General features: G+C 46.2%; 1 protein-coding gene across 1 annotated transcript in view; it reads left to right on the forward strand.

Annotated features, from left to right (window-relative positions):
• Positions 1-25819, forward strand: part of LOC309558547 (uncharacterized protein) — a gene marked incomplete at its 3' end in the record, with an annotated part of 303007 nt that overhangs the window by 95787 nt on the left and 181401 nt on the right. The window contains exon 13 of the mRNA XM_082261626.1: positions 1454-1801. Within this exon, the coding sequence (XP_082117752.1) occupies positions 1454-1801 (348 nt within the window). The remainder of the gene's footprint in view (positions 1-1453; positions 1802-25819) is intronic.

A 25819-nucleotide genomic window follows, 5' to 3' on the forward strand; every position in this document is an offset into this window, starting at 1 on the left:
GATTTTTACATTTTTTTTTGGGGAATTTCATATAAAAAAATGTGAAAAATATTGTTATTTTTGCAAAATTTACGCTCTTCTTTTGTTTATAGCGCATGATCAAAAAATCGCACAGGTGATCAAATACCACCAAAAGAAAGCTCTGTTTGTGGAAAAAAAAGGACGTCAAATTGGTTTGGGTACAGCGTCACACGACCGCGCAATTGTCCATTAAAGTAACGCAGTGCCGAATCGCAAAATAGGCCCTGATCAGGAAGGGGGTAAAATCTTCCGGGGCTTAAGTGGTTAAAAGGAAAAAAAATGAAATTAGGCATTAAGCATAGTAAAGAAAGTATAATTCTTGAAGCATTACTATTATTATTATAATACAGGATTTATATAGCACTGACAGTTTTTACGCAACGCTTTATAGCCTAAAAGTGTACAGGAACAGAAACATACAAATTGGTTTAGGTTACAATTAGGCTAAAATGGAAATACCTATTTGACACACATCCATATTTACTAGCTAAAATATAGAAAATAGAACAATATGTTACATAGATCACAAAGGGGTGTATTTATAAAAAAATATATAGTTGTTTATCCACATTGCAACAAACAGTGACCTGTGAGCCCAGTAACAGCAGGCTCTGATGTAGAGTTGAGTGCAGTGTGGAGTGGATTGTCAGCCTCCCTTCAGCCTGTCAGCCTATAGTGAGAAATTCAAACTTCACGCTGAACAACCATCGGACATCACTGGCCATAATATGAGCAGTTCTATAACTTTAGCAGGATTGGGCTGCATTCAAGGCATTTTATTTGTATGAAATATGTGAGTGCAACCATTGTTGACTTTAATACTTTGATTACTAAAGGTTTAACTGTGCAAGGTGAGCACTTCTCTGTTTTTCTCGTGTTTGTTTTCTGTTCATCCATCAATCAATTCATCATCATGCATACGGCATGTTCTCAGACTATATTCTCTGCAGATTGAATGTGTGAATAGGCAAAATACTGCATTATAGTCACTAGATGGCACTCACTACAATAGAAAAAAAAGTATGCTCTTCAGCTCCAACTAGTGGCCACAATTTGGTATTTTACCCAATCGATCTGCAGAGCATATAGCAAGAGAACATTTGATGTTGCCCCATTTGAACAGAACTACTTTATTTGCTGCTTCAATGGATGAACTGGTATGCATTTTTTTCATAAATATACCTCATAGCCTCTTGCTCCTTGGGGTATAGGCGTTATGAAGGCCTAGAGTCTGTTATATTTAACCTATCAGACAATTAAGCCATGGTTGCCCTAAAAAAAAAATGTTGCTTAAGTAAATCTTATACCGCGCATAAATAAAATTATGTATTCTTATATCTTACATTGTGTGATGGCATGCTTATAGCCTAGCGAGCGCACAAAACACAATCAATTGTATATTCTTGAAATATGCTGCTGTCATTATTTTCAGGTTTTCCCTGGGGTCCTGAAGTCACAGAACTCTCCAATCCAGTTCTGGTATTAGGTCGGTCGGTGACAGTGGAGTGTGAGATCTCTAATTTCTTCCCCATTTTTCTGAGTGTGGAGTGGTTTGTGAAGGAGAGAGGAAGTCAGAAATATGTCCCGGTGGATCTGAAGAAAGCCTACAAGACAATGATCTCCGAGCCACAATACTCTGATTCTGGATACTCCTGTACCGCCTGTGTACAGTTCAACCCATCTCTCTCCTCTCACCATGGGATCATGTTCATGTGTAAAGTGACTCACCCCAGCCTGGAACATCCTATAGAGAGGGTCACCAAACCACTATTCATACCATGTAAGTGTGTGTTTTATTCAAGTCTGAACTCCAGTCAGCTATAAACAACATAAGGCTCGGTTCCATTGCTGTATGACCCCAAAGCCATGCAACTTTCATGCAACTTTGGCCAATCATAACAATACGGAGTATGACACATATCAATGAACTTGCATTTTTTTTTTTAACCGTTCTTTGACCGAAAAGCTCTCCCAATCCTCATGGTAGATGCTTGCTCCCTCTAACCATGCCTGGTCCCACTTGCCTTTATAGGCCGGGTCCCTTGTATCAAAAATGGCAGGACGCCCACGTACAAGTCAGATGAGTTGTTCATTGTTCAGAGCATCCCTCGGTCTCGTGGAAGCCATCTTTCCTGCACTGTGAACACAGCTGTACAATGTCCTTGCTAAGTGGACAATGTGCTTTGGGGGGTGACAATGCTTTGGAGGAGATTTTGAGCTGCAGGGATGGGCTTAGTCACAGGTACACAGCAGAAAATGGAATGTTAGTGGAGTATAGGGTTAAAGTCGCAGCTGAAGACGCAAAGATAAGACAAAGAAACAATTTTTTGGATTTTAACATTGCAATCTATGGCAATCATGTTGCAAGGAAGATGCAGTAAAATAATGCAGAAACCTTTTTTTTTTTTTTTTGACGCCGCAGGTTGAATCATAGCAATTAAGACGACAGACAATAAATCTAATATGTTTTGACTTGTCATGCAACTTTCTGTGCTGCATACCGCAGCAAGTCACATGAGAAGTTGCAGCAGAGTGAACCAGGGCTAATACAACTCTATATACATCACTGCTCAAAAAAATTAAAGGAACGCTTTTTTAAGTTTTTAAGAGTAGAGCCTCAAATCAAATAAACTCCTAGGATATTGATCTGGTCAGTTAAGTAGCAGAAGGGGTGGGTAATCAGTTTCAGCTATATACAACTAGGAGTAGAATAAATGCAAATGAAATATCCTGCTCACCCAGCGCTAAAAAACAACCTTTATATGGTAAAAGAGCACATCAAAATGTACTCTAAAAATACCAGCTGCCACTATAAATTACACAAACATAAAAGGAAGGCGCACTCTTTAAAAGTTTCAAAATAAAATAAAACTGCCCACGAGTCCACTAGCGGCACTCACGGTGTATTATACACATACACCTATATCTCATATGGGTAAATAGAATTCCTGGTGAATGAACTGCTTAAATATATGCTTCTAAATAAAGTTCAGAATCCAAATAAAATGTAACAGTCCAAATGGTAGTCCATTAAAGTGCAGCAAACCGCATGCAAACAGCAGGATACAAGACCTCCACCTCACCGCAGTGCACACCTAATGGTAATGCACTTACCAGAGCCGGCTTAAAATAAAGCCTGTAGTGTTAATCACGGCAAGATCCTCAAAATCCCGGAATCGGTGTAGGGTCCTCTCCAACTATAACACGGACTGTTTGGCCGCTCACCAGGATGTTACATTTTATTTGGATTCTGAACTTTATTTAGAATCATATATTTAAGCAGTTCATTCACCAGGAATTCTATTTACCCATATGAGATATAGGTGTATGTGTATAATACACCGTGAGCCCCGCTAGTGGACTCGTGGGGAGTTTTATTTTATTTTGAAACTTTTAAAGAGTGCACCTTCCTTTTAAATCAGTTTCAGCTGCTTTGGTGTTAATGACATTAACAACAGGGGCACTAGATGGGCAACAATGAGACAACAGAATGGTTTTACAGGTGGAGGCTACTGACATTTTTTCCCTACTAATCTTTTCTGACTTTTTTTCACTAGTTTTGCATTTGGCTAGGGACAGTGTCACTACTGGTAGCATGAGGCGATACCTGGACCCTATAGAGGTTGCACAGGTAGTCATACTCCCCTGGGATGGCACATCAATACGTGCCATTACCAGGAGGTTTGCTGTGTCTCCCAGCACAGTTTCAAGAGCATGGCGGAGATTCCAGGAGACAGGCAGTTACTCTAGGACAGTGATGGCGAACCTATGGCACACGTGCCACAGCTGGCACGCAGAGCCCTCTCTGTGGGCACGCGAGAGCTGCCGCCACTGCCCGCACTGTGACAAGGGGAGTGAGCGCGGGCTGTCAGTTTACTTCCCCTGCTCGCCCCCCTTCTTCTGTCAAGAAGCATGGGACAGGGACAGAGCGGCGCTTGCAGGTTTCGCCGCCCACTCTGATTCCTCCTGCCTCCCCATTGGCTGAAGCCAAGGACAAATAACAAGCCAGGACAAGAGCACCATGGGACATGGAGTCCTGGAAGACTATGGCACCATTTTAACCAATTAAAGAAAAACTACAGCCCCAGCATGCCCTGAGAAAATAAGAGGATGGACAGCCTGGAGCCCAGGAAAAAAAAGGGCTCAGAGAGAAGGGAGAGCAGGGTGAGAAGAGTGTGGAGACAAGAGTGAGAGGAGGCTGAGGTGGTTCAGGAGGGAGAGAGAGCCCAAGCCACAACAGCCCCTGGAGTTGAATCAACCAGAGAGGAGCAAGAGGACAGTGATGAAAGGACATCATCAAGAGTGAGGAGGGTGATCAAAGGCCCCAACAAAAGGAGAAGCTGCTGCCAGGCACACCGATGCTGGACGCCGGAGCCGGGTGAGTGCTGACTTGATTACAATCTCTCTTGGAGTGTGCGATCTGGTGGCTGGATATGTGCAGTTTAATTGCAGTGTTGGCACTTTGTAAAAAATAAGTTGTTTTTTTTTATGGCGTTTTGGCACTCTAGCTCAAAAAGGTTCGCCATCACTGCTCTAGGAGAACTGGACAGGGCCAAAGAGGTCCTTACTCCATCAGCAGGACTGGTATCTGCTCCTTTGTGCAAGGAGGAACAGGATGAGCACTGTCAGAGCCCAAGGAAATTACCTCCAGCAGGCCACTGGTGTGAAGGTCTCTGACCCAAAAATCAGAGTTCATGGGGGTTGCCTGAGGGCCCAAACCCCTCTAGTGGGCCCTGCGCTCTCTTCCCGGCACCGTGGAGCTTAACTGGCATTTGCCATTGAACAACAGAATTGGCAGGTCCACCACTGGCGCGCTGTGCTTTTCACATATGAGAGCAGGCTCACCCTGACCACATGTGACAGACGTGAATGGGTCTGGAGAAGCTGTGGAGAACATTATGCTGCCTGTAACATTGTTCAGCATGACCGGTTTGGTGGTGGGTCAGTGATGGTCTGGGGAGGCAGATCTATGAAGGGACAGACATCTACAGGCTAGATCAGTGTTTCTCAACTCCGGTCCTCAGAGAACACTAATAGGCCAGGTTTTCAAGAAAACTGAAATACATCACAGGTGATATCATTTGCTGCTCAGTGATTGCAGTATTCTAGTCTGCATCTCCCCAAGGTAATACTTAAAATCTGGCCTGTTAGTGTGCCCTGAGGACCGGAGTTGAGAAACACTGTGCTACACAATGGCACCCTGGCTGCATTAGGTATTGAGATAAAATCTTTGAACCCATTGTCAGAACCTACGCTGGTGCAGTGGGTCCTGGATTCCTCCTGGTGCACGACAATGCCCGGCCTCATGTGGCGAGAGTATGCAGCCAGTTCCTGGAGGATGAAGGAATTGATACCATTGAATGGCCTCCATGCTCGCCTGACCTAAATCAAATAGAACACCTCCGGAACATTATGTTTTCGGTCCATCTGATGCTGCCAGATTGCACCTCAGTCTGTTCAGGAACTTAGTGATGCCCTAGTCCAGATCTGCGAGGAAATACCCTAGGACACCATCAGTTGTCTCATTAGGAGTAGTGATGGACGAACATCGTCCAGAGATGGTTCGCGAATGTTATCCGCAAAGTTTCTCAAATGTTCACGAACCGCAAGTTCACAGCGGGCCCCATTGACATTATTGGCAGGCGAAATTTAAAAACCTTCAGGTCATATTTGCAGCCACAAAATACTTACTAGCTGTGCACAAATAGTCCCACAACATGGACACTGCCATAACAGAAGTATTGCTTTTAAAAAGGTTGCCGTCAGATTTTTTAAATCAGCCAGAACTGACAGCAGCCGGTAAATACATGTCAAATACATATAGGGTCCATTCACATGTCTGTAAAATGGGTCCACATCCGTTCCACAATTTGGCAGAACATTTACAGACCCATTGATTTTCAATTCCAGTCTGAAAAATTAGGCATTCACAGGATAAAGAAGTAAGTGTCGGCCATTCCTGGCCCCACAAATTAGCCCACATGCGTTTACCTGACAGCAAAGAACGTTGTATTCTGTGGCTGGAGGTACATTAGGCATTCACAGTATAAATAAGTAAGTGTCGCCCATTCCAGGCCCCAAAAATTAGCCCACATGCGTTAACCTGACAGCTAAGAACGTTGTATTCTGTGACTGAAGGTACATTAGGCATTCACAGAATAAATAAGTGTCGCCCATTCCAGGCCCCAAAAATTAGCCCACATGCGTTCACCTGACAGCTAAGAACATTGCATTCTGTGGCTGAAGGTACATTAGGCATTCACAGGATACAGAAGTAAGTGTCGCCCGGCCATTACAGGCCCCAAAAATTAGCCCACAAGCGTTCACCTGACAGCTAAGAATGTTGTATTCTGTGGCTGGAGGTACATCAGGCATTGACAGGATAAATAATTGTCGGCCATGAAAGGCCCCAAAAATTAGGCATTCAATGGACATAAAATGCCTTTTATGCCGCTGTATTTACCGAAGACAAGGACAATTCATGGTTGTTGTTATAGGTGGATGGCGGTCTGGCGGATATTTGTGGCCTGTCATAAGGAATTTTAATCAAACATGGTCTACTGGTCACATGTGTTGAATTCCTCTGAGATCCGTGCCTTATTCATTTTTATAAATGTGAGGTAGTCAACACTGTCATGAGCAAGGCGAGTGCGTTTATCGGTCACGATCCCCCCTGCTGCGCTGAACGTCCTGTCGGACAGGACTGGACGGGGGGCAAGCCAACAGTTCCATTGCAAATTGTGCAAGGTCTGGCCAGAGGTCAAGCCTGCCCACCCAGTAGTCCAGGGGTTCATCACTCCTCAGAGCATCCACATCGGCCGTTAACCCAATTTAGTCGGACACCTGTCGGTCTAGGCATTCCCTGATGCTGGATCCGGAGTACAGCTGTCGATGGGTCGGCTGAAAGAATGATCTCATATCAGAAGTGACCAACACATCTTCAAAACGCCCTCTTCTTGCAGGCGCTGTTGGATTGCTACCCGCAACGGTTTCTCTGTGAGTGGAAATTCCTCTGCCAGCGCACGCAAAAGCAGAATGCAGCATTTCTCGAAGCAAGGCATGGAAGTGCTGCATTCTGACTGCCCTCTGTGATGGTGGTAACATTTCTGCCATTTTTTGTTTGTACCGGGGGTCTGCTGTAAGTACGTTTCCACCCAGTACTGGTTCTTGCCCTCTCTGCTTTTTATACGGGGTCCCCCTTAAAACACTGGAGCATGAAAGCCCCCATTTGCACTAAACTGGAAGCGGTGTATAGGCCTGACTCCTGCTCATCATCCAGGATAATGTCGTCCTCCTTCTCCTCCCCCCATCCACGGACAACACCAGGGATCCCAGAAAGGTTTAAAGCATGCTCTTCTTGCTACTCCTCATCCACCCCGGCACCATCCTCCTCTGACTCCTTTTCAGACTCCTGTTGTTGACTTGTCTCAGATGGAGAAGCACCCCCCTGGGAATTCATCCAACATTGCGACTTCCTCATCTCCCTGCTCCTGCTACTCGATGGCTTGATCAATGACACGATGCAATGCATGCTCCAGAAAGAAGGCGTAAGGTACGATGTCACTGATGGCGCCCTGGCCGCGACTGACCAGTTTGATGATCTCATCAAATGGCCGCAGAAGTCTGCATGCGTCACGCATGAGCAGCCACTGGTGCGGTGAAAAATCTGTCCTGCCGCAGAGTTCGTACAGGTAGTCGCTAACTGCACGTTTCTGCTGAAGAGCCTATCAAGCATATACAAGGTTGTGTTCCATTGCATCGGGCAGTCACAAATAAGACGCCCGACTGGCAGGTTGTGTCGCCGCTGAATGTCAGTAAGGCAAGCCATGGCTGTGTAAGATCTTCTGAAATGGCCCGAGATTTTCCTGGCCTGCCACAAGACATCCTGGACCCCAGGGTATTTGGCAACAAATCGTTGCACGACCAAGTTCAGGACGTGCGCCATGCATGGCATGTGTGTAGTTTTGCCCTATTTCAGCACGCTCAGCAGATTGGCACCGTTGTCGCACACCACTTTACCAACTGTCAAATTGAGCGGTGTCAGCCACTGATCTGCCTGTGAAGGCAAAGCTGAAAGGAGTGCAGGACCAGTGTGGCTCTTGGCTTTCAGGCACAACAGACGCAGCACAGCATGGCAACGTCTCACCTGGCATGTGGAATAGCTTCTGGGGATCTTGGGCGGCGCAGCAGAAGAGACGGTAGCAGCGGAAAAGAAGGAGTCAGCCGAGGAGGAGAGGGAGGATGGAGTAGGAGGAGGAGAAGAAGAGGCAGGCCTGCATGCAATTTGTGGGGGTAAAACCAAATCTAAATGGGTGCCACGGGTTACATGCTTGACAGCCTTCAGAAGGTTCACCCAGTGGGCAGTAAAAGTTATATACCTTCCCTACCCGTGTTTGCTAGACCATGTGTGTGTGGTCAGATGTATCTTGGCACCGACACTGTGTGCCAGAGATACATTCACTTGCCGCTGAACATGGCCATATAGCTCTGGAATGCCCTTCTGCGAGAAATATTTCCTTCCTGGGACCTTCCATTGTGGTGTTCCAATGGCCACAAATTTCTGAAAGGCCTCCGAGTCCACCAGTTGATATGGCAGTAGTTGGCGGGCTCTCTTGTGGGCGCCCACGTGACGTCCATAGACAAGTCATCATCGACGTCACCTTCCCCACCACTAACATTCGAGATCTCGGAGTAGGCAGCAACAGAGGGGACCAACCTCCTTTGGCTGATCTGGGAACTGTCGTCAGACTGCTGGGTGGTGGCTGTTGCTACCTCCTCTTCCTGATCCAATGCCAAGAATGGCTGCACATCGCAAATGTCTTGTGATGGATCGGAAAATAATGCCAGTGACTCAAGCGAAGGGTATATGGTGGTGGTGTATTTTGGTGTGCACACAGCAGAGAGTGAAGAGGGTGCAGATAGAGAGGATGAGGAGGGTGCAGAAGAGGAAGGCTGTGTGAGCCACTCAACCAAGTCTGGTGCGTCCTTTGACGTAATCGAACGCACCTTCTGAAACTTCACACTTTGGCTCCGGCCTACTGCTCCTGCCCTACCCCTACCACCCCTGCGTAAGGGCCTGCCTCTTCCTGTGCCTGTCATTTTTTAAATTACGCTGTGACAAAAGTCTCTAGAGAAGCGCAATATATGTGGAAGAAGGCATATAACATCCTGCTTCAATCTGTGGTTTTGGGGGGCCACTGGTCTATCACACTAGTTATACAAAAAATTGGTCAGTAACTGTTGTCACTGTGTGTAGCACAGTTAACGCAGCAAAAGAGGCAATATTTTGGCAGAACACAAATACACTGTTATAAAAGTATACTGTTAGATAACACCCCGCTTCAATCTGTGGTTTTGGGGGGCCACTGGTCTATCACACCAGTTCTACAAAAAATTGGCCAGTAACTGTTGTCACTGTGTGTAGCACAGTTAACGCAGGAAAAGAGGCAACATTTTTGCAGTACCCAAATAAACTGTTATAAAAGTATATTGTTAGATAACACCCCACTTCAATCTGTCATTTAGGGGGGCCACTGGTCTATCACACCAGTTATAATACTTTTTTAAAACTGCTTTTGTCACTCTGTAGTTGTAGTATCACTGCAGAAACGCCCACCACACCAGTCACAATGCTGCATAGTGCACAATACAAATCCACTATAATATGCTTTCTATATTAGAAAGTATATTATAAGTGTATTACACCCCTATATAGTGCACACCAAAGAATAGTACACCTATACCAAATACCAGTCCTTGAAAGGACTTTTGTGGTCCTTTAACAGAGCGATCTGTGTCACTGACAATCTGTCCCTGCTCCCCACAGCAAACCTCTCCCTACACTGACAAAAAGCAGAATGTAAAATGGCAGCCTGCTCAGTTCTATTTATATAGAAGGGGGTATGTCCATGTGCTGAAATGTCTCAATTGGCTGTCCTGTTCCACCTGATGGCTGTGTCATGGGTCAAAGTTCTCCACAATGTAAACTAATATGGCCACCACGAACAACGCCATATGTTCGCAAGATCGGCAAACTGCGAACGAGCAAAGTTCGCCGCAAACTGACCGCTGGGCGAACCGCAAGGCCATCTCTAATTAGGAGCATGCCCCGACATTGTCAGGCATGCAAAGAAGCACGTGGGGGCCATACAAACTACTGAGTACCATTTTGAGTTGCTGCAATGAAATTTCAGCAAAATGGACTAGCCTGCTGCATCATTTTTTCACTTTGATTTTCGAGGTGTGTTTGAATTCAGCCCTCTGTAGGGTGATAATTTTCATTTCCATTAAACCATGTGACATCCTTTCATTCCTAACACATTACCCAGTTCATATCAGTATAATATCCAGCATGCTTTTTTTCCCATTTGAGATCTAATGTGTTTTCAGAGTGTACCTTTAATTTTTTGAGCAGTGTATTTTATTTTTAATTGCAAGCATTGTAGGTACCTGAGTGTGACCCGGTATCAGCCTCTTGCAGTCTAGGCTCTGAGAGAGGGAAAGTGTACAAAGAACCAGTCGGTTTAGATGATGACAAGGAGCATGTTGATAGGAGGATAGAGCAGAGATGAGCTCACCAGTGTAATACTTTACCTTCAATATCAAGTAAAGGATGGTTGCAGAGAAGAGACCTATAAGTTTTACTTTACTGCAGTATAGAAAAGTAGACATCAAGTCCTCTTCCCTGCCACACGGGGCCAAGCTGTAAAGGAGACCCATGTGATTGTCAGGCATTGATGGACAGAAATACAAATGCTTTCAGTACATCCGTTCCCAAACATGTAGGCAATTTTTTCTACTTCTGGATAGAGAGAAGAGGGATTAGAATAATTGTCAGTTTTTATTGCTGTCTGTCTCCCTATTATGGAGATTCAGCCTCTCTATTTGTCCTGTTTACTATTATCACAGAGAATCCAAAATCCTGGGTTGTCTCTAGAACAGAAATAAAGTGGAAATCTTCAAATGGGGACACTGGGGACAATAGGAACACTAGTTCTGCTGACCCTGGTACAGGGATTATCTCACTGTGGAGAGATTTTATCTCACTCCCTGTTTTGCCTATAGACAAGAAGTGAAGGGAGGTCTCCCCAATGGGACACAGGTGATGGCAAAATTAACAGACAAAGGTTAAACCTCCCCCCACTATATTTACACTTAAAAAAAAGTTTTGCAAAAAGTTCTACAACATACTTTAATGAATACATTTACCTGTCTCCTGTGAATTCTGCTTTAATCCTTATGAAACATATTCTATTGATCCCTTGGATTTTACCCAAAAATCTGATCTCTAGACGGAGATGTGGGCATTGTCTGCTGAAGTTTTGGTTTTCAAAATTTAAATTGCAAAATGTTATTTTAAACTAGGTAACACCACGTGAAAGTCTTAGACCAGAAGCTGGTTAATTGATAGGACAGATGACATCCTGGCCTAGCTTGATGAGCCTGTTCCCACCACATGCATTGGATTGTGCTGGGCAGAAGATCTCAATGCATAGTCAAAACGTTGTGTTCCCTACCATGCCAGTCCATATACTACCACATGAAAAACGTAAGAAATGCTGTACTTTTTTCAGCACTACTTGGTGAAAGAACAGTTAGTGCTTTACTTGGTAAACACTGTGATGTACTACACATTTGGGGGTTCGGCCTGATGTTGACCACAATTTGCTTCAGAACGTTTGGCCTCCTTCAAACCTTGATTCCTATAGAAGTCTCAAAAGACACAAGGATGGCCCTCCTCCACTATATGATTCCAGGCTTTCTCTCCTGCCATCAGAAGTTAGTTATATATTTGTTCCTGACTGCTAAAGAGACAAGAGCTAAAGTAAATTTCCAGAAAGTTAGGAAAAGCTAGGGGACGTATGAATAGATACGATCCAATATTCTCAAGGACTCACAAACTAAATACATAAAAATATGGAAATTGTGACTTAGGTATGCTTTTTCATTTTTTAAAACTTCTAGCTGAGATATTTATAATCCTTCAACTGGCCTCTAGGCATTAGGTAATGTGGAATATGTTCTTATATATCCCTTTCCTGCCACCCATCCCTCTGTGTGTTCCCTGACCTCTATTTCTACCCTCTTATAACTTGCCCTGATCCCCCCGCCAGGCTTTCTCACTCCCCGCTGGAGTTTCTCCTATATATTTTTCCTCTTCCCATCATTTCCTCTACCCCCTTTCCCAATCTCTTCTTTGCCAGAACTACATTTTAAACCAGTGGATTATGCCGTACATTCATTTAAAAACATTTTTTGGATGTAGCAGGTTTTCTAGGCATTGGACCTGATATGGGTCTGCCATGGTTACCGGTGACACCTTCAGCCCATTTAAGCTAAATACCCAAGTGTGAGATTGGAGACAATGACCATTCCCGGCATCTTTTGTTTGTTTTGTTTATTTGATAATGGGGATGGGAGAAGGGAATGAGTGGGACACTCCTCTGGCTCAACTAGATACAACTTGGGACACTCTGGAGAAAAATGTCTTTCAGCGCTGTCTTGAACTTGACTTTTGACACTCTGGTTAGCTCAAAAGGTCCTGGACTGTACTGAGAACTGACTCTTGACACTCTGGTTAGCTCAAAAGTCCTGGATACAGCTCCCTCCAGTCCTTCCTGACTGAGGTAGCTCCTTGTAACTGCTTGTGCTGCTGCAACTCTTAACACTTTACACTGCTTGCTGTACACTTTAACACTTCATGGCCCAACCGTTGGCGCCCCCTTTACACTTCAGGGTCCTCTCACTAGGCACCCCCTCTGCACTTCAGGGTCCTCTCACTAGGCACCCCCTCTGTGCTTCAGGGGCCTTCTAACTAGGCACCCCCTCTACACTTCAGGGTCCTCTCACTAGGCACCCTCTTTACACTTCAGTGTCAACACTGGCACCCGCTTTTCCGCTAGCTAGCTCCTGGATCCCCTGGACCTTCACCGGAGTGGTCCCTTCTCAGCTAGGCAGACCCCCAGGGGCAGTTTGCAGTACTCACGAACTGGGAATGCTTTCCTGAATCTTGACCCCCTCAGCTCCGCTGGTCCTCGGCACACCGAATCCTCTCTGCAGCTCAGCTCAGCTCTAATCTCTGTCCCCTCAGGCAAGCCGCCCGGGACGCCCAATCCTTCTGACAGGAGGAGAGACAGCCATCCTCTCCCTCCTGGGACTCTGCTTCCCGCCAAAGATGCTGCGTCATGCGTTCCCTTCAAACTTTTACCCACTCCCAGAATGCTGTGCGGCAGAATCTGCCTTTCTGGGGTAGATACAGGCCTGAGTGCACCATTGGCTGGGTTTCCTCCACTGTCCAATGAGAACCCTCTCATGGAGCACAGTGGGCAGACTCCCTAGTCCCAATAGCTACACCTGGGAAACATGACAGCCCAGCTGAAAATCATAGCCCTGCTGTTAGGCAGCCAAGGCCCACTATACTTTACCTAGCACCTACCCTGTAGGGTGCTACATCCACCCCACACCAAACTGAGTCATGTCCCCATGACTCTGAGGCAGCCACCTCCTATCAAAAACTGTGGCCAAAAACTCAGGAGTATCCCACAAACCTGGAAAGGGGGAAAAGGGAAAGAACGAATGTACAAATAAATTACGGTGGAAAAACATAGCTATACATTACTCTGCTGTACAAACATAAAAACAATTTAGGTGCATGAAAATGATGCACCCCCCACCAAATGAACTCTCTTGTTGGGGATTTCAAGGCAAACGCAATATACATTCCCTAACTGACTGTCTCTAAGATGATCCCACCTATAGGGAAATGGAAGCAAAAGTTAGTCAACTGCATACATTTTAGAAAATACAAGACTGGGGAGGGGCCTGCAGATGGCGCGAGGAGACAGAGTTTGCTAGTCTCGAGCAAACACCCTACCAGCATGTTGATCGGAGCCGACCCGTGCATCCCCCCGCCTGCCTAGAAACATCCACCTGCCGAGAAGCCCCCGCTGGTACTATCCAACCTGCTTCCCCCTGTCGGATACCCCTATCTCCTCACTCCTTACCGGTTCGGGCGTCGGCGGGACACAACGGCAATGACGCCTCCGGAGGACCATCCGAGTGCACCTACGAGAGACCGGGAGGAGGAGCCGCAGTGACGCCGGGAGGTTGTGTGAGCCTGGCGGTCAGAGAGAGTGGAGGACTACGGGCTGCTTCCACTGAGCGGAACAGAGAGGAGCACTCATTGGACATTCAGGAGGTCTGGGGCCGCAAGGCAAACCGGACAGGAAACCTAGAAGCCGCAGGAGAGGTGAGAGGGGCTTTACCTTTACACCCCCCCCTAGCATGGAATAACATGATGTGATATGTAACAAAGTAACTACCAAGTTTATATGAAAGTTGCTGGTAGAAAATATTTCAGCAAGTCTCTTGCTTACAGGACTTAAACTAATTATGAGGATGATTCACTCTGTGGAGACATAAAAGTGTACCTGGCTATAGGGGGTGAAGACATTTAATCCTGTGTTTTTTGGACACCTGGACAAGAGGGTTCTTAAAAGGAGTATTGACTTTATAAGAACAGCAGCAATACAAGAGGGGGAACGAATAAAAACATAATAAGATAAAACGGAAAAACAAACAAACCAAAAATTACACATTTTCACTGGACACATGCTTGTCACCTATTTTGGTTTGTTTTTCTCATATACATGCAAGGGGGAAGCAGAACTAAGGAGACAGATTCATCAAAAATGAAAAATAAATCAGTTAAAGATGGAGAAGGAGGCAAATTACCCAAACTAAGCACCAGTCCAAGGTCTATTTAAAAATATATGACACCCGAAGTAATGGGGAAAAACAGCAAAAACAAACGCCAACGAAACCAAAACAAAATAATGAAAGTAGTATAAAAACTCGTAACCAGAAAACAACAGAGATAAGTGATGATAATACCCTAGGACAGATGGACAAGGTACAGACAGAGCAAGATCTAGTTAAATTGGGAGATCCAGTGCCAAGTGTAAAAGATCAATTCCCCACAAAAGATGAAATAAGAGAAATGTTTTCAAACCTGGAAAAATCTATCAAAAAAGAAATGACAATCCTACATGGAGACTTAGGACAAATGTTGAAGAGAGTTGAGGACGTAGAAGAAAAAACAGAAAACCAAGGAAATCTCTGAAATTATGTAAGGAAGAGATAAGGAAAACACAAATAACTCAAAGAAACATACTCTATAAATTAGAAGACCAGGAAAATAGAGATAGAAGACAAAATTTAAGAATTAGAGGACTACCAGAAAATGGCAAAGGAGAAAACATGGAAGAGATGCTAGAAGCAGTGCTCAATCCCTTATTAGAAAGAGAAACAACAACAAAATTAGGAATCGAAAGAATTCACAAAATCAGGAAACCACAAAATTCACCTAAAGACCTTTCAAGAGATGTTGTAGTAAGATTTCTCAGATACGGAACAAGAGCTCTGATCTGGGAAAAATTTAAAAAAATTACCCCCTTTGAAATATAAAAAAATGGGAAAAAATTACTATCCTAAGAGCCTATTCCCACATCTAACTAGAAACAATGTCGCCCTATCAAGTGGTCAAGGAAGAAAGTTATACAATTTATTAGAAATTAGATGACAGAATTAAATTTCGTAAAGTATAATGTCAGAGGTTTAAACTCCCCGGAAAAAAGACAAAAAATTATGAAAGACATTAAAAATATGGAAGCTAATATAGTATTTTTACAGGAAACCCATATCTCACACTCAGCCAACATCAGGCTATATTCAAAGGACCACCCTAGTTGGTATTATGCAGACTCCACAACAAAAAAAGCAAAAGGGGTAGCAATAGGAATAGCAAAAGGAATACAGTTTACCCTAGAAGAGAAGATGACAGATAGTGAGGGTAGATTCCTCTTTTTGAAAGGGAAACTATTTTCAAGAGAGGTAACCTTAGTAAATATATACTGCCCAAATGACAAACCCATGGGATATCTTGGGAAAATATTGGATAAACTAGCGAAGTTTAAAAAAAGGGTGGGTGATAATGGCTGGAGACTTTGATTTTTTTATGGATCCTGAGATAGACAATACGTCGAATGTACGGTGGAGTAGAACATCATATTTAAAAATGTTTAAAAAGAAGTTACTACAACATCAACTATTGGATACATGGAGAATATTTCACCCAAGAGAACGGGATGATACGTTCTACTCCCCGGTACATAAAATACACTCGAGAAACGATTATATATTGATCGAACATAGAGGAATAGAGGCGGTGACAGACGTAAAAATCGTAATTAAGAACTGGTCGGATCATGCCCCTGTTAAGATGAATTGGAAAATAACAGAGAGACAGACTAAAACAAACACTTAGAGATTAAATGAAGAGCTATTGAGAGACAAGAAATGGGGCGAAGAAATTAGAAAAGAAGTAAACTATATTTTCAAATAAATGAAAGGGAAGAAACACCAAAAAATATACTATGGGAGACGCAAAAAGCCTATATGACGGGGATCCTAATTTCGAAAGGAGCCAGGAGAAAAAAGAGAGAGTGGAAAAAAAAGAAAGATTGATAAATGACATTTATGAACTAGAACAACGACACAAGAATACACAGAATATAGAGAATCAACATCAATTAGAAATAAAAAGAGAAGAGCTAAAAGAACTGATAGTACAAGAAATTAGACAGACTGATAATAAAATTATAAAGGTAATTATCAATGGAATAATAAGATCGGGAAGAAATTGGCAAGGATGGTAAAAAGTAAAAAAACAGTAAATTATATAGAAACAATAAGAGATGGAAAGGGGGAAATAGTATACTCAACAACGGATATAGCAAAGGTATTTCAGGAATATTATGGGAAATTATATAATATCAAAGAGTCAACAGATGAGAAGGGTTTGAATAATACAAGTAAAATACAACAATACTTTAGAGCAGGACTTCCCAAACTGTGGGTCGCGACCAACTGGTGGGTCACGAGCCGCATCTGAGTGGGTCGCCGACAGCGTTAGAGCAGTCAGTTGAGCAGTGGAAAAAAAAAATACCATTTAAAAGCACACTAGGGGCGCTGGACGTATTACTGGCTATGGGGGAGGGGGTGGGGTTCCCGGCTGTGACATCGTTGGGGGCAGGGCCGGTACAAGGGGTGGTTGGGAGGGACGGCTCAGGAAGGACACTGGATGTCAGATCGGGACTATACAGAGTTTGTTACCCGCCCTCTCCTCCCAGCAAACAATGTGGAAAGGGGGCGGGTAACAAACTCTGTATAGTCCCGATCTGACATCCAGTGTCCTTCCTGAGCCGCAATCTTCTCCCCTTCTGCAGCCGCATCTCTCCCAAGCTGTCCGTGCAAAGCTTTAGGAATTGGCTTCTCTTAAGCTCCTCCTCCGCTCTGACATATGAAGAGGAGGAGGACCCTCAGAATAGGAGAATCACAGATCGATGTGCCGCGCTGTATCTGAGGTCTGCCTGCTGGAGGGAGAACTGCACTGGGGGCACAAATCTTATCCTGTCAATTCCCAAATTCCCCCCATAACAGCACAATCCCCCTCCCTCCCATATCAATCCCACCTAGAAGTAATCATCTTCTCCCACCCCTCCTAGTACAAGTTCTCTTATTGCCCCCCCCCCCCCCCAGGACAATCCCCCAAAAAGTATTTTTTACTGGGAGGGGTGGGGAGAAGATGATTACTTCTAGGTGGGATCGATATGGGGGGGGGGGGTGCTGGGATGGGGAATTAGAGAGGTGACAGGATAAGATTTCTTCTAGCAGGGGAATTGGGGGGAGGGTGCTAGGAGGGGGTGAGGATTTGTGCCAGGAGGGGGGATTTAGGGATTGTCCTTGAAGAGATTATTGGGATGGGGTGGGGGGATTTGTGCCAGAACAGGAAGTCTTGGGGCTGTGAAAAATGGGTAATTGGGGGGGGGGGGGGTTGTGCCAGTAGGAATGAAGGGAGTATTTGTGCTAGGGGGAAATTTTTGTTGGGGGGGGGGGAGGATTTGACGGGTAAGTGGAAATTTTTTCGGGGGGGGGGGGGGTACTAGGAGGGTGATTATGGGGCTTGTGCTGGGAGGATGGGGGGAGGATTTGTCCTAGGAGGGGGGACTTGTGCGGTGGGGTTGGGGGAAGAGGATTTGTGCCAGGAGGGAGGATATGTGCTGGGGAGATGGGGGAAGAGGGTTTGTGCTAGGAGGGAGGATTTGTGCTGCTGGGATGGGGGGGGGGAGAGGATTTGTGCCAGTAGGGGGGATTTTTGCTGTGGGGATGGAGGGAGGAGGATTTGTACCAGGAGGGGGGGATTTGTGATGGTGGGTGGGGGGGAGAGGATTTGTGCTAGGAGGGTGGCTTTGTGCTGGGGGGATGGGGGGGGTTGGGCTAGGAGGGCATTTGGGCGGGGGGGGGGGTTGTGCTAGAAGAGGTGATGGGGGATTTGTGCCAGGATGGGGAGTTTTTGGGCTGTTAGAAATAGGGATGGTGGGATTTATGCTAGTAGGGATGATTGGGGGTATTTGTGCTAAAGGGGAAATTTGGGGTTAGGATTTGTGCTAGGAGGGGGAATTTGGTGGAATGTGCTAGGAGGAGGAATTTGGGAGGTTTGTGCTGGGGGGATGGGGGAAGAGGATTTGTGCTAGGAGGGGGGATTTGTGCAAGAAGGAAAAACATTTTTTGGGGGGGGGGGAGGATTTGGGGGGAGAGGATTTGTGCTAGTAGGAAAATTGATGGGTATTTGTGCTGGAAGGGGGGATTTGGAGAGGGGAGAATTTGTGCTTGGAGGGGAAATTTGAGGGGTGAGAATGTGTGCTAACGGTGATTTTTTGAGGAGGGATAGTTGTGCTAGCAGGGAACATTTGGGAAGAGAGAGGCTTTGAGTTTAGAGATGATGGGGGGAAAGATTTGTGCTGGGAGGGAGATTTCAGCAGGAAGAGATGTGTACTGGGAGGAGGGAGAATATTTGTTTGTGGAAATATTTGGCTTGGAATGGGAATGTATGCTTAGGGCCTAAGTGTGCCAATTAGTGCTCAATTTTTTTTTTTTTTTTATATTGCTAAAACGTTATGCTCCTACATCTTGTGGGGGGGGGGGGGGCGCAGTTTGGTGTCTTCGCCCTGGGCGCTGGATGGCCTTGTCCCAGCTCTGGTTGGGGACATTGCGTGCGTCAGTCACTGTCCAACTCCGTCACCTTCCCGCAGGTTCCCGCCGCCGTCAGAGCGAAGAGAGGAGCAGCGTGCCGTGAACGTCTCGGAGTGTGGAGTGACAGGAGTCGAGCCAGCCCACTGCCCAGGAGAGCAGGTAAGTGAACAGTGAGCTGCAGTGGGTAACAATCCGGGCACAGTAAGTAGCAGTGCTGTGCCATGCCTGTACATACTGTGCCATGCCTGTACCTACTGTGCCATGCCTGTACCTACTGTGCCATGCCTATACCTACTGTGCCATGCCTGTACCTACTGTGCCATGCCTGTACCTACTATGCCATGCCTGTACATACTGTGCCATGCCTGTACCTACTAACTATGCCATGCCTGTACATACTGTGCCATGCCTATACCTACTGTGCCATGCCTGTACCTACATACTGTGTCATGCCTATACCTACTGTGCCATGCCTGTACCTACTGTTCCATGCCTGCACATACTGTGCCATGCCTATACCTACTGTGCCATGCCTGTACCTACTGTGCCATGCCTATACCATCACCTGTGCCATGCCTATACCATCTCCTGTGCCATGACCTGTGCCATGCCCTTACCATGACCTGTGCCATGCCCTTTACCATCTCCTGTACCATGACCTGTGACATGCCTGTATCATCACCTGTCCCATGCCCTTACCATGACCTGTGCCATGCCTATACCATCATATGTGCCATGGCCTGTGCCATGCCCTTACCATGACCTGTGCCATGCCCTTACCATGACCTGTGCCATGCCTATACCATCACTTGTGCCATGCCCTTACCATGACCTGTGCCATGCCTATACTATCTCCTGTGCCATGACCTGGGACATGCCTGTACCATGACCTGTGACATGCCTGTACCATGACCTGTGACATGCCTGTACCATGACCTGTGCCATGCCTATACCATCATCTGTGCCATGCCTGTACCATCACCTGTGCCATGGCCTGTGCCATGCCCTTACCATGACCTGTGTCATTAAGTGTATTCAATAATAAATTGAAAAGTAGTAAATTGATATTTTTAATTCAACATCCCTCTCCCTTTAAAATATGCAAAATTATTATTATTATTTGCATTTATATAGCACCAATAAATTCTGTAGCGCTTTACAATATTCAATTACAAGCAAGTGGGTCCCGAAAAAAATCTGTATTCATAAGTGGGTCTTGGCCCAAAAAAGTTTGGGAAGCCCTGCTTTAGAGAGTCGAAACTTCCCAAAATACAGCAAGATAACTTAGATCAGCTGGAAGCCTCAATTACAGAGGAAGAAATAAGAATAGCTCTTAAAACGACAAATTCGGGAAAAAGTCCTGGACTTGACAGGTTTACAGTGAATTATTACAAAAAATATAAGAAGCTACTGATACCCAAATTTAAAGATTACTTTAACGACTTAGGTCAAGTATACGAAATGAGCAAAGAAGCTCTCTTAGCCTCAATTACAGTCATCTTGAAGGAAGGTAAAGACGCTACGGCGTGCTCGAGTTATAGACCTATTTCTGTTTTGAATATCGATACAAAACTTTTCGCAAAAGTATTGGCAACTAGATTGAAAAACATGATGTCAGAATGGGTACATGGTGATCAAGTAGGCTTTATACCGGGGATACAAGGAAGAGACAATGGAGTGAAAACACTTCTATTGATGCAGCAGGTGGTTAAGAGTGGATCCCAGGGACTACTGTTGTCAATAGATGCGGAAAAAGCATTTGACAGGGTGGGGTGGGAATTTATGACTAAGACCTTGGAGGAATTGGAGTAAAAACGATGGCCTGGATAAAGACACTGTATAGCCACCCTACAGCCAAGGTGAGGGTGAATGGGATCCACTATATAGTGGTATAGTGGGGGAGACCGTTCAGCGCCGCCTTGTATTCACAGCATGCGCTGGTAGCCAACAGTCTCACCAAGCAGCGGTGCAGCGCTCCGTCCGTCCTTGCCCCTCCCCTACGCGTGACGACACAGGGCTGAGCGATATTTATGTGTCTTATACATGGTTTTATGGATATACATATTTAATTATGTCTAGACGTTCCGTTATCTGCTTTTAATGTGCAGGTGCGGTACGTTTGAGTTATTTATACACATAGTAATGTGGCTACAATAAATTGGCGCTTTCCTAGCATTTATAAGTATATGAGCAATCCACCGTCCAATCATATCCCCCTAAGGAAGACACGTGGTCCCTGTGTCGTCACGCTTAGGGGAGGGGCAAGGACGGACGGAGCGCTGCACCGCTGCTTGGTGAGACTGTCAGCTACCAGCGCACGCTGTGAATACAAGGCGGCGCTGAACGGTATCCCCCACTATACCACCACGATTTCCATCATCTTTGAATGCGATTGTTTATGTGCATATTATGCACCTACAAATGTGAGTGAGACCTTTGTATTTTTTATTCAATAAACACTGGTTTTGAAGGATTTCATGCACTATTGCAAGTTTTTCTATTTCCATATTATGCTGCATTGAGTGACACTACAAGCCAGGTCTCAATATTGTGGATAAGAGGAGCCTTAAGGATGCGGATGGATGATCTATAGGATCTTTTTACCCAAGCGTTCTTTATAAAGATCTGAGGTGAGCACCCATTTACAAGGGGGTGCACGGTTTGCTGTCTACTGTGACACTCTGGTCACTCATCTTTGGGAGCACAGATCACTTTACGATTGTTTGGACTATATCCATGTATTCATTTTTAGCACAGTTATCCACTATTTTACACTGGACTCTTTTTTATCTTCTTCACTTTTATGTATTTATATAATATTTATTTATTGGCACTATTGGCACTTTAATATTGCATATTATACACTGTTTGATGCACGTAGTGCAGTTTATGATTATATATTTGCGCAGCACTATTTATTTATTTAAGTTATTTACACTGCTATGAGAAGTGGAGTGTCTGCAGCAGATAGCCTATTAATCTAGGACCTCAAGGTTGCTCGCAGGATCTATTCTAATATATAGGGAATAGCACTCACTGTACAGATATCCAGGAACGGCCTGACCGTTTGGGCACCCGGGCAGTGCCTGGGGCCATTAGGGGGCCCCATGAGAGGCTCCTGTCCTAAACTTCACTCCACTCCTTCATATGGAAAGGGTCAAGTTGAAGAGGAGCGGGCTGACATGAGTTGGGGGTGCTCTAAAAAGAAAGAAATAAAGAGGGCACACCCGCCTAGCGCATTACCTTTGCAAAATAGAGTTTTTGTAAGAACTTACCATAAAACTCTTTTCTCTGAGTCCTCCAACAGTCGCAGCCCCTCATACAGCCTTCACAAGTGGGTAATGGTGCCCTCTGCAGCAGCAAGCTAGGCAGTTTGAAATGTTAATAAAAAACTTTCTACACTTAGGCACACCTCCAGGTTACCACTTTCCTTCAGTTTTGTAGCAAGCAGTACCGGAAGGCAACAACCCCAAGATCCAAAAACCAGAGGGGCGGGTGCTGCGAATGTCGGAGATAAGAGTTTTACGGTAAGTTCTTACAAAAACTCTATTTTCCCTTACGTCCTCCGACAGTCGCAGACCCTCATACAGCCTTCACGAGTGGGACGTCCCAAAGCAGTGCAGGTGTGAGGGGTGGGAAGACGCAACCTACTGAACATGCAACGTGTCAACCAGGCCAGAGAAACAACTGAGCCAACAGGGCAACAAAAGTTCAACAGGAGCTAACCCAGAATAAGAAAGAACCCCACCAGGAAGAGACTGTAAAAAACACGTCTCTTCAAAACAACTGCCGCACTCAAATCTCTGCGGCCAAAGGAAGCATCCGAGGATGCCATCACATCAAGTTTGTAGAATTTTGTGAAAGTGTGCACAGATGACCAGGTCGCCACATTGCACACCTGAGCCACAGAAGCCTGATGGCGAAACGCCCAAGAGGCACTAACGGCTCTAGTAGAATGTGCCCTCCAGGGAAAGGAGGAACCTGACCCTTGATTGAATAGGCCTGAACAATCGTCTGTCTGATCCATTTAGAAACGGTTGCAGCGGAAGCAGCCGAACCCTCCCGAGGTCCCTCAGGAAGGACAAACAGGGAATCAGACTTCCTAAAAGACTCCGTGGCAGACAGGTAAACCCTGACCGCCCAGACCACATCCAAGGAATGCAAGGCAAATTCCTTGGGATGCTTGGGCTTCGCAGATAGCGAAGGCAACACAATATCTTAATTGAGGTGGGAAGCCGACACCACCTGAGGGAGAAAATACCGATTGGGTCGCAGGACCACTTTTATCCCTATGAACAACCAGAGAAGGCGAACGGCAAGACAGAGCCACCAACTCAGACACTCTGCGAGCAGATGTGATAGCCACCAGAAAGGCAACTTTCTGGGACAACACAGGTATTTCTCTGATGTTCTCAAAGGGAGGCCATTGCAAAATGGATAAAACCAAATTCAGGTCCCAGGGAGGCAAAGGAGCATTCCTCGGGGGAGCCAGATGCTGCACTCCCTGAAGAAAGGTGCGAATCAAGGAATTAGTCACCATAGGACGCTGGAAAAGAATGGCTAAGGCCGACATCTGACCCTTTATCGTGGTCAGCGCCAAACGCTGATCCACACCTTCCTGCAGGAAGGCCAAAACCTTCGCCAAAAGGAGCGGGGATGAAACCCTTGCGACTCACACCAGGCCATATACGCCTTCCAGGTGCGATTTTTCTAGATGTAGCTTTCCGAGCCTTCAATAAGGTAGGAATGACAGCATTCGGGAGACCCTTGTCTCTCAAGCCTAGGCTTTCAACAGCCATGCCGTCAAAGCCAGAGACTGTAAAGCAGAATGGAAGATCGGCCCTTGAGACAGAAGATCGTCTCTCAGCGGAAGCCGCCAGGGAGGCTCCACAACCATCTGCACGATGTCTGCGTACCAAGACTGACGCGGCCAGTCTGGGGCCACCAGAATGATCTGCATCCATTCCGACGCCAACCTGCGGAGAAACCTGGATAACAGTTGAATCGGAGGGAAGGCATAAATCAGCCGATACCAGTGCCAAGGCACCACGAACGCGTACCTGGCGCCTGCCAGAGGATCGCGGGTTCTGGCCACGAACCTCCCCTTTTGCTGAGATGGGACATGAACTGGTCCACGCCCAGAGACCCCCACTGGGCACACAGGAGGCGAAACACCTCCAGATTCAGGGACCATTCTCCCTTGTCCAGGGTCTGGCTACTCAGATAGTCCGCCTGCCAGGTCTCCACTCCTGGAATGTGAATGGCCGAAATCGCCGGAACGTGCATCTCAGCCCAAGATAAGCTCTCGGCCACTTCCTTGGCCACCCGGGCACTCTTGGTGCCCCCTTGGTGATTGATGTAAGCCACCGCCGTGGCGTTTTCCGTCTGTACCTGAACTGGGCAACCCTGAAGCCAAGTTGACCAATGGAACAGACAGAGATTGATTGCTCGGAGCTCCAAGACATTTATCGGTAAGAAGGCCTCCTTCACCAACCACGTCCCCTGGGCACAAAGCGTGCCCAGAACTCCACCCCAGCCCGACAGGCTGGTATACGTGGTGAGCACTGTCCACAGCAGAAGTCGAAAGGACTTACTTTGTGTCAGATTTGGTGACAGGAGCCACCACAAAAGATCCGATCTTCTCGAGGTGGCTCAGAGAAATCCTCCTGTCCAACAACTGAGGCGTTCTGTCCCACCCGGCAAGAATCTCTGCTTGCAGAGTTCTCGTATGAAATTGAGCAAACGGGATGGCTTTGAAGGCCGAAACCATCAGACCCAGGGACCGCATGCATGCCCGTAGAGAGGAGAGATCTGTGTTCCTGAGGGGCCTGTTCTTGCCCTGCAGGGTCCGGAGTTTGTCCTCTGCGAGAAAGACTTTCCCTGAGCGGAGTCAAGGACCATCCCCAGGTACGGGAGGCGAACCGAAGGAGGCAGCGCCGACTTCTGAAAGTTGATGGTCCACCCGAACTCCTGGAGCGTCTGAACCGTGACCGACAGATCACTCGTCAAATTGGCACACAAGCTCGACCTTAACAGGAGGTCGTCCAGACAAACGAGGACTGCAATCCCCTTCAAACGCAGTGAAGCCAGCACCGGAGCCAAAACCTTGGTGAATACCCAGGGAGCCGAAGCGAGACCGAAGGGCAACGCCACAAACTGAAAATGCTCCTCTGCCATCGCGAAGCAGAGACACCTCTGATGACCCTCGTAGATAGGGATGTGCAGATACGCATCCTTCAAGTCAATGGAGGCCAGGAAGTCCCCTGGACTCAACGACGCCACCAACGACCGGATAGATTCCATCCGGAACTTCTGTACCGTCACAAAGCGGTTCAGAGACTTTTGGCTCAGAATTGGACGCACTTTGCCCTCTTTTCTGGGCACCGTGAACAGATTGGAATAAAACCCACGGAACCTGTCCCGTGAAGGTACTGGCACAATGACTCCTTGGGTGAGAAGATCTTGTACCGCCCCCTAGAGATATCTGAAGCGATCGGGAGTCAGATGGAGATTTGATGGAAAGAACTTGTTTTGCGGGGCGAGAACGAAACTCGATCTTGTACCCTGAACAAATCAGTTTGTGAACCCACCTGTCCTGGATGCGGGACAACCAGGGTTCCTGAAAACAACGCAGACACCCCCCACCCCTGAAACTGGTAAAGGTGGTCCCTTCAGGAAGAGGTGGACTGGGTTGCCAAACTGGCCT

This window comes from Pelophylax lessonae (genome assembly GCF_965119305.1).
Source record: "Pelophylax lessonae genome assembly, chromosome: 6".
Lineage (NCBI taxonomy): Eukaryota > Metazoa > Chordata > Amphibia > Anura > Ranidae > Pelophylax > Pelophylax lessonae.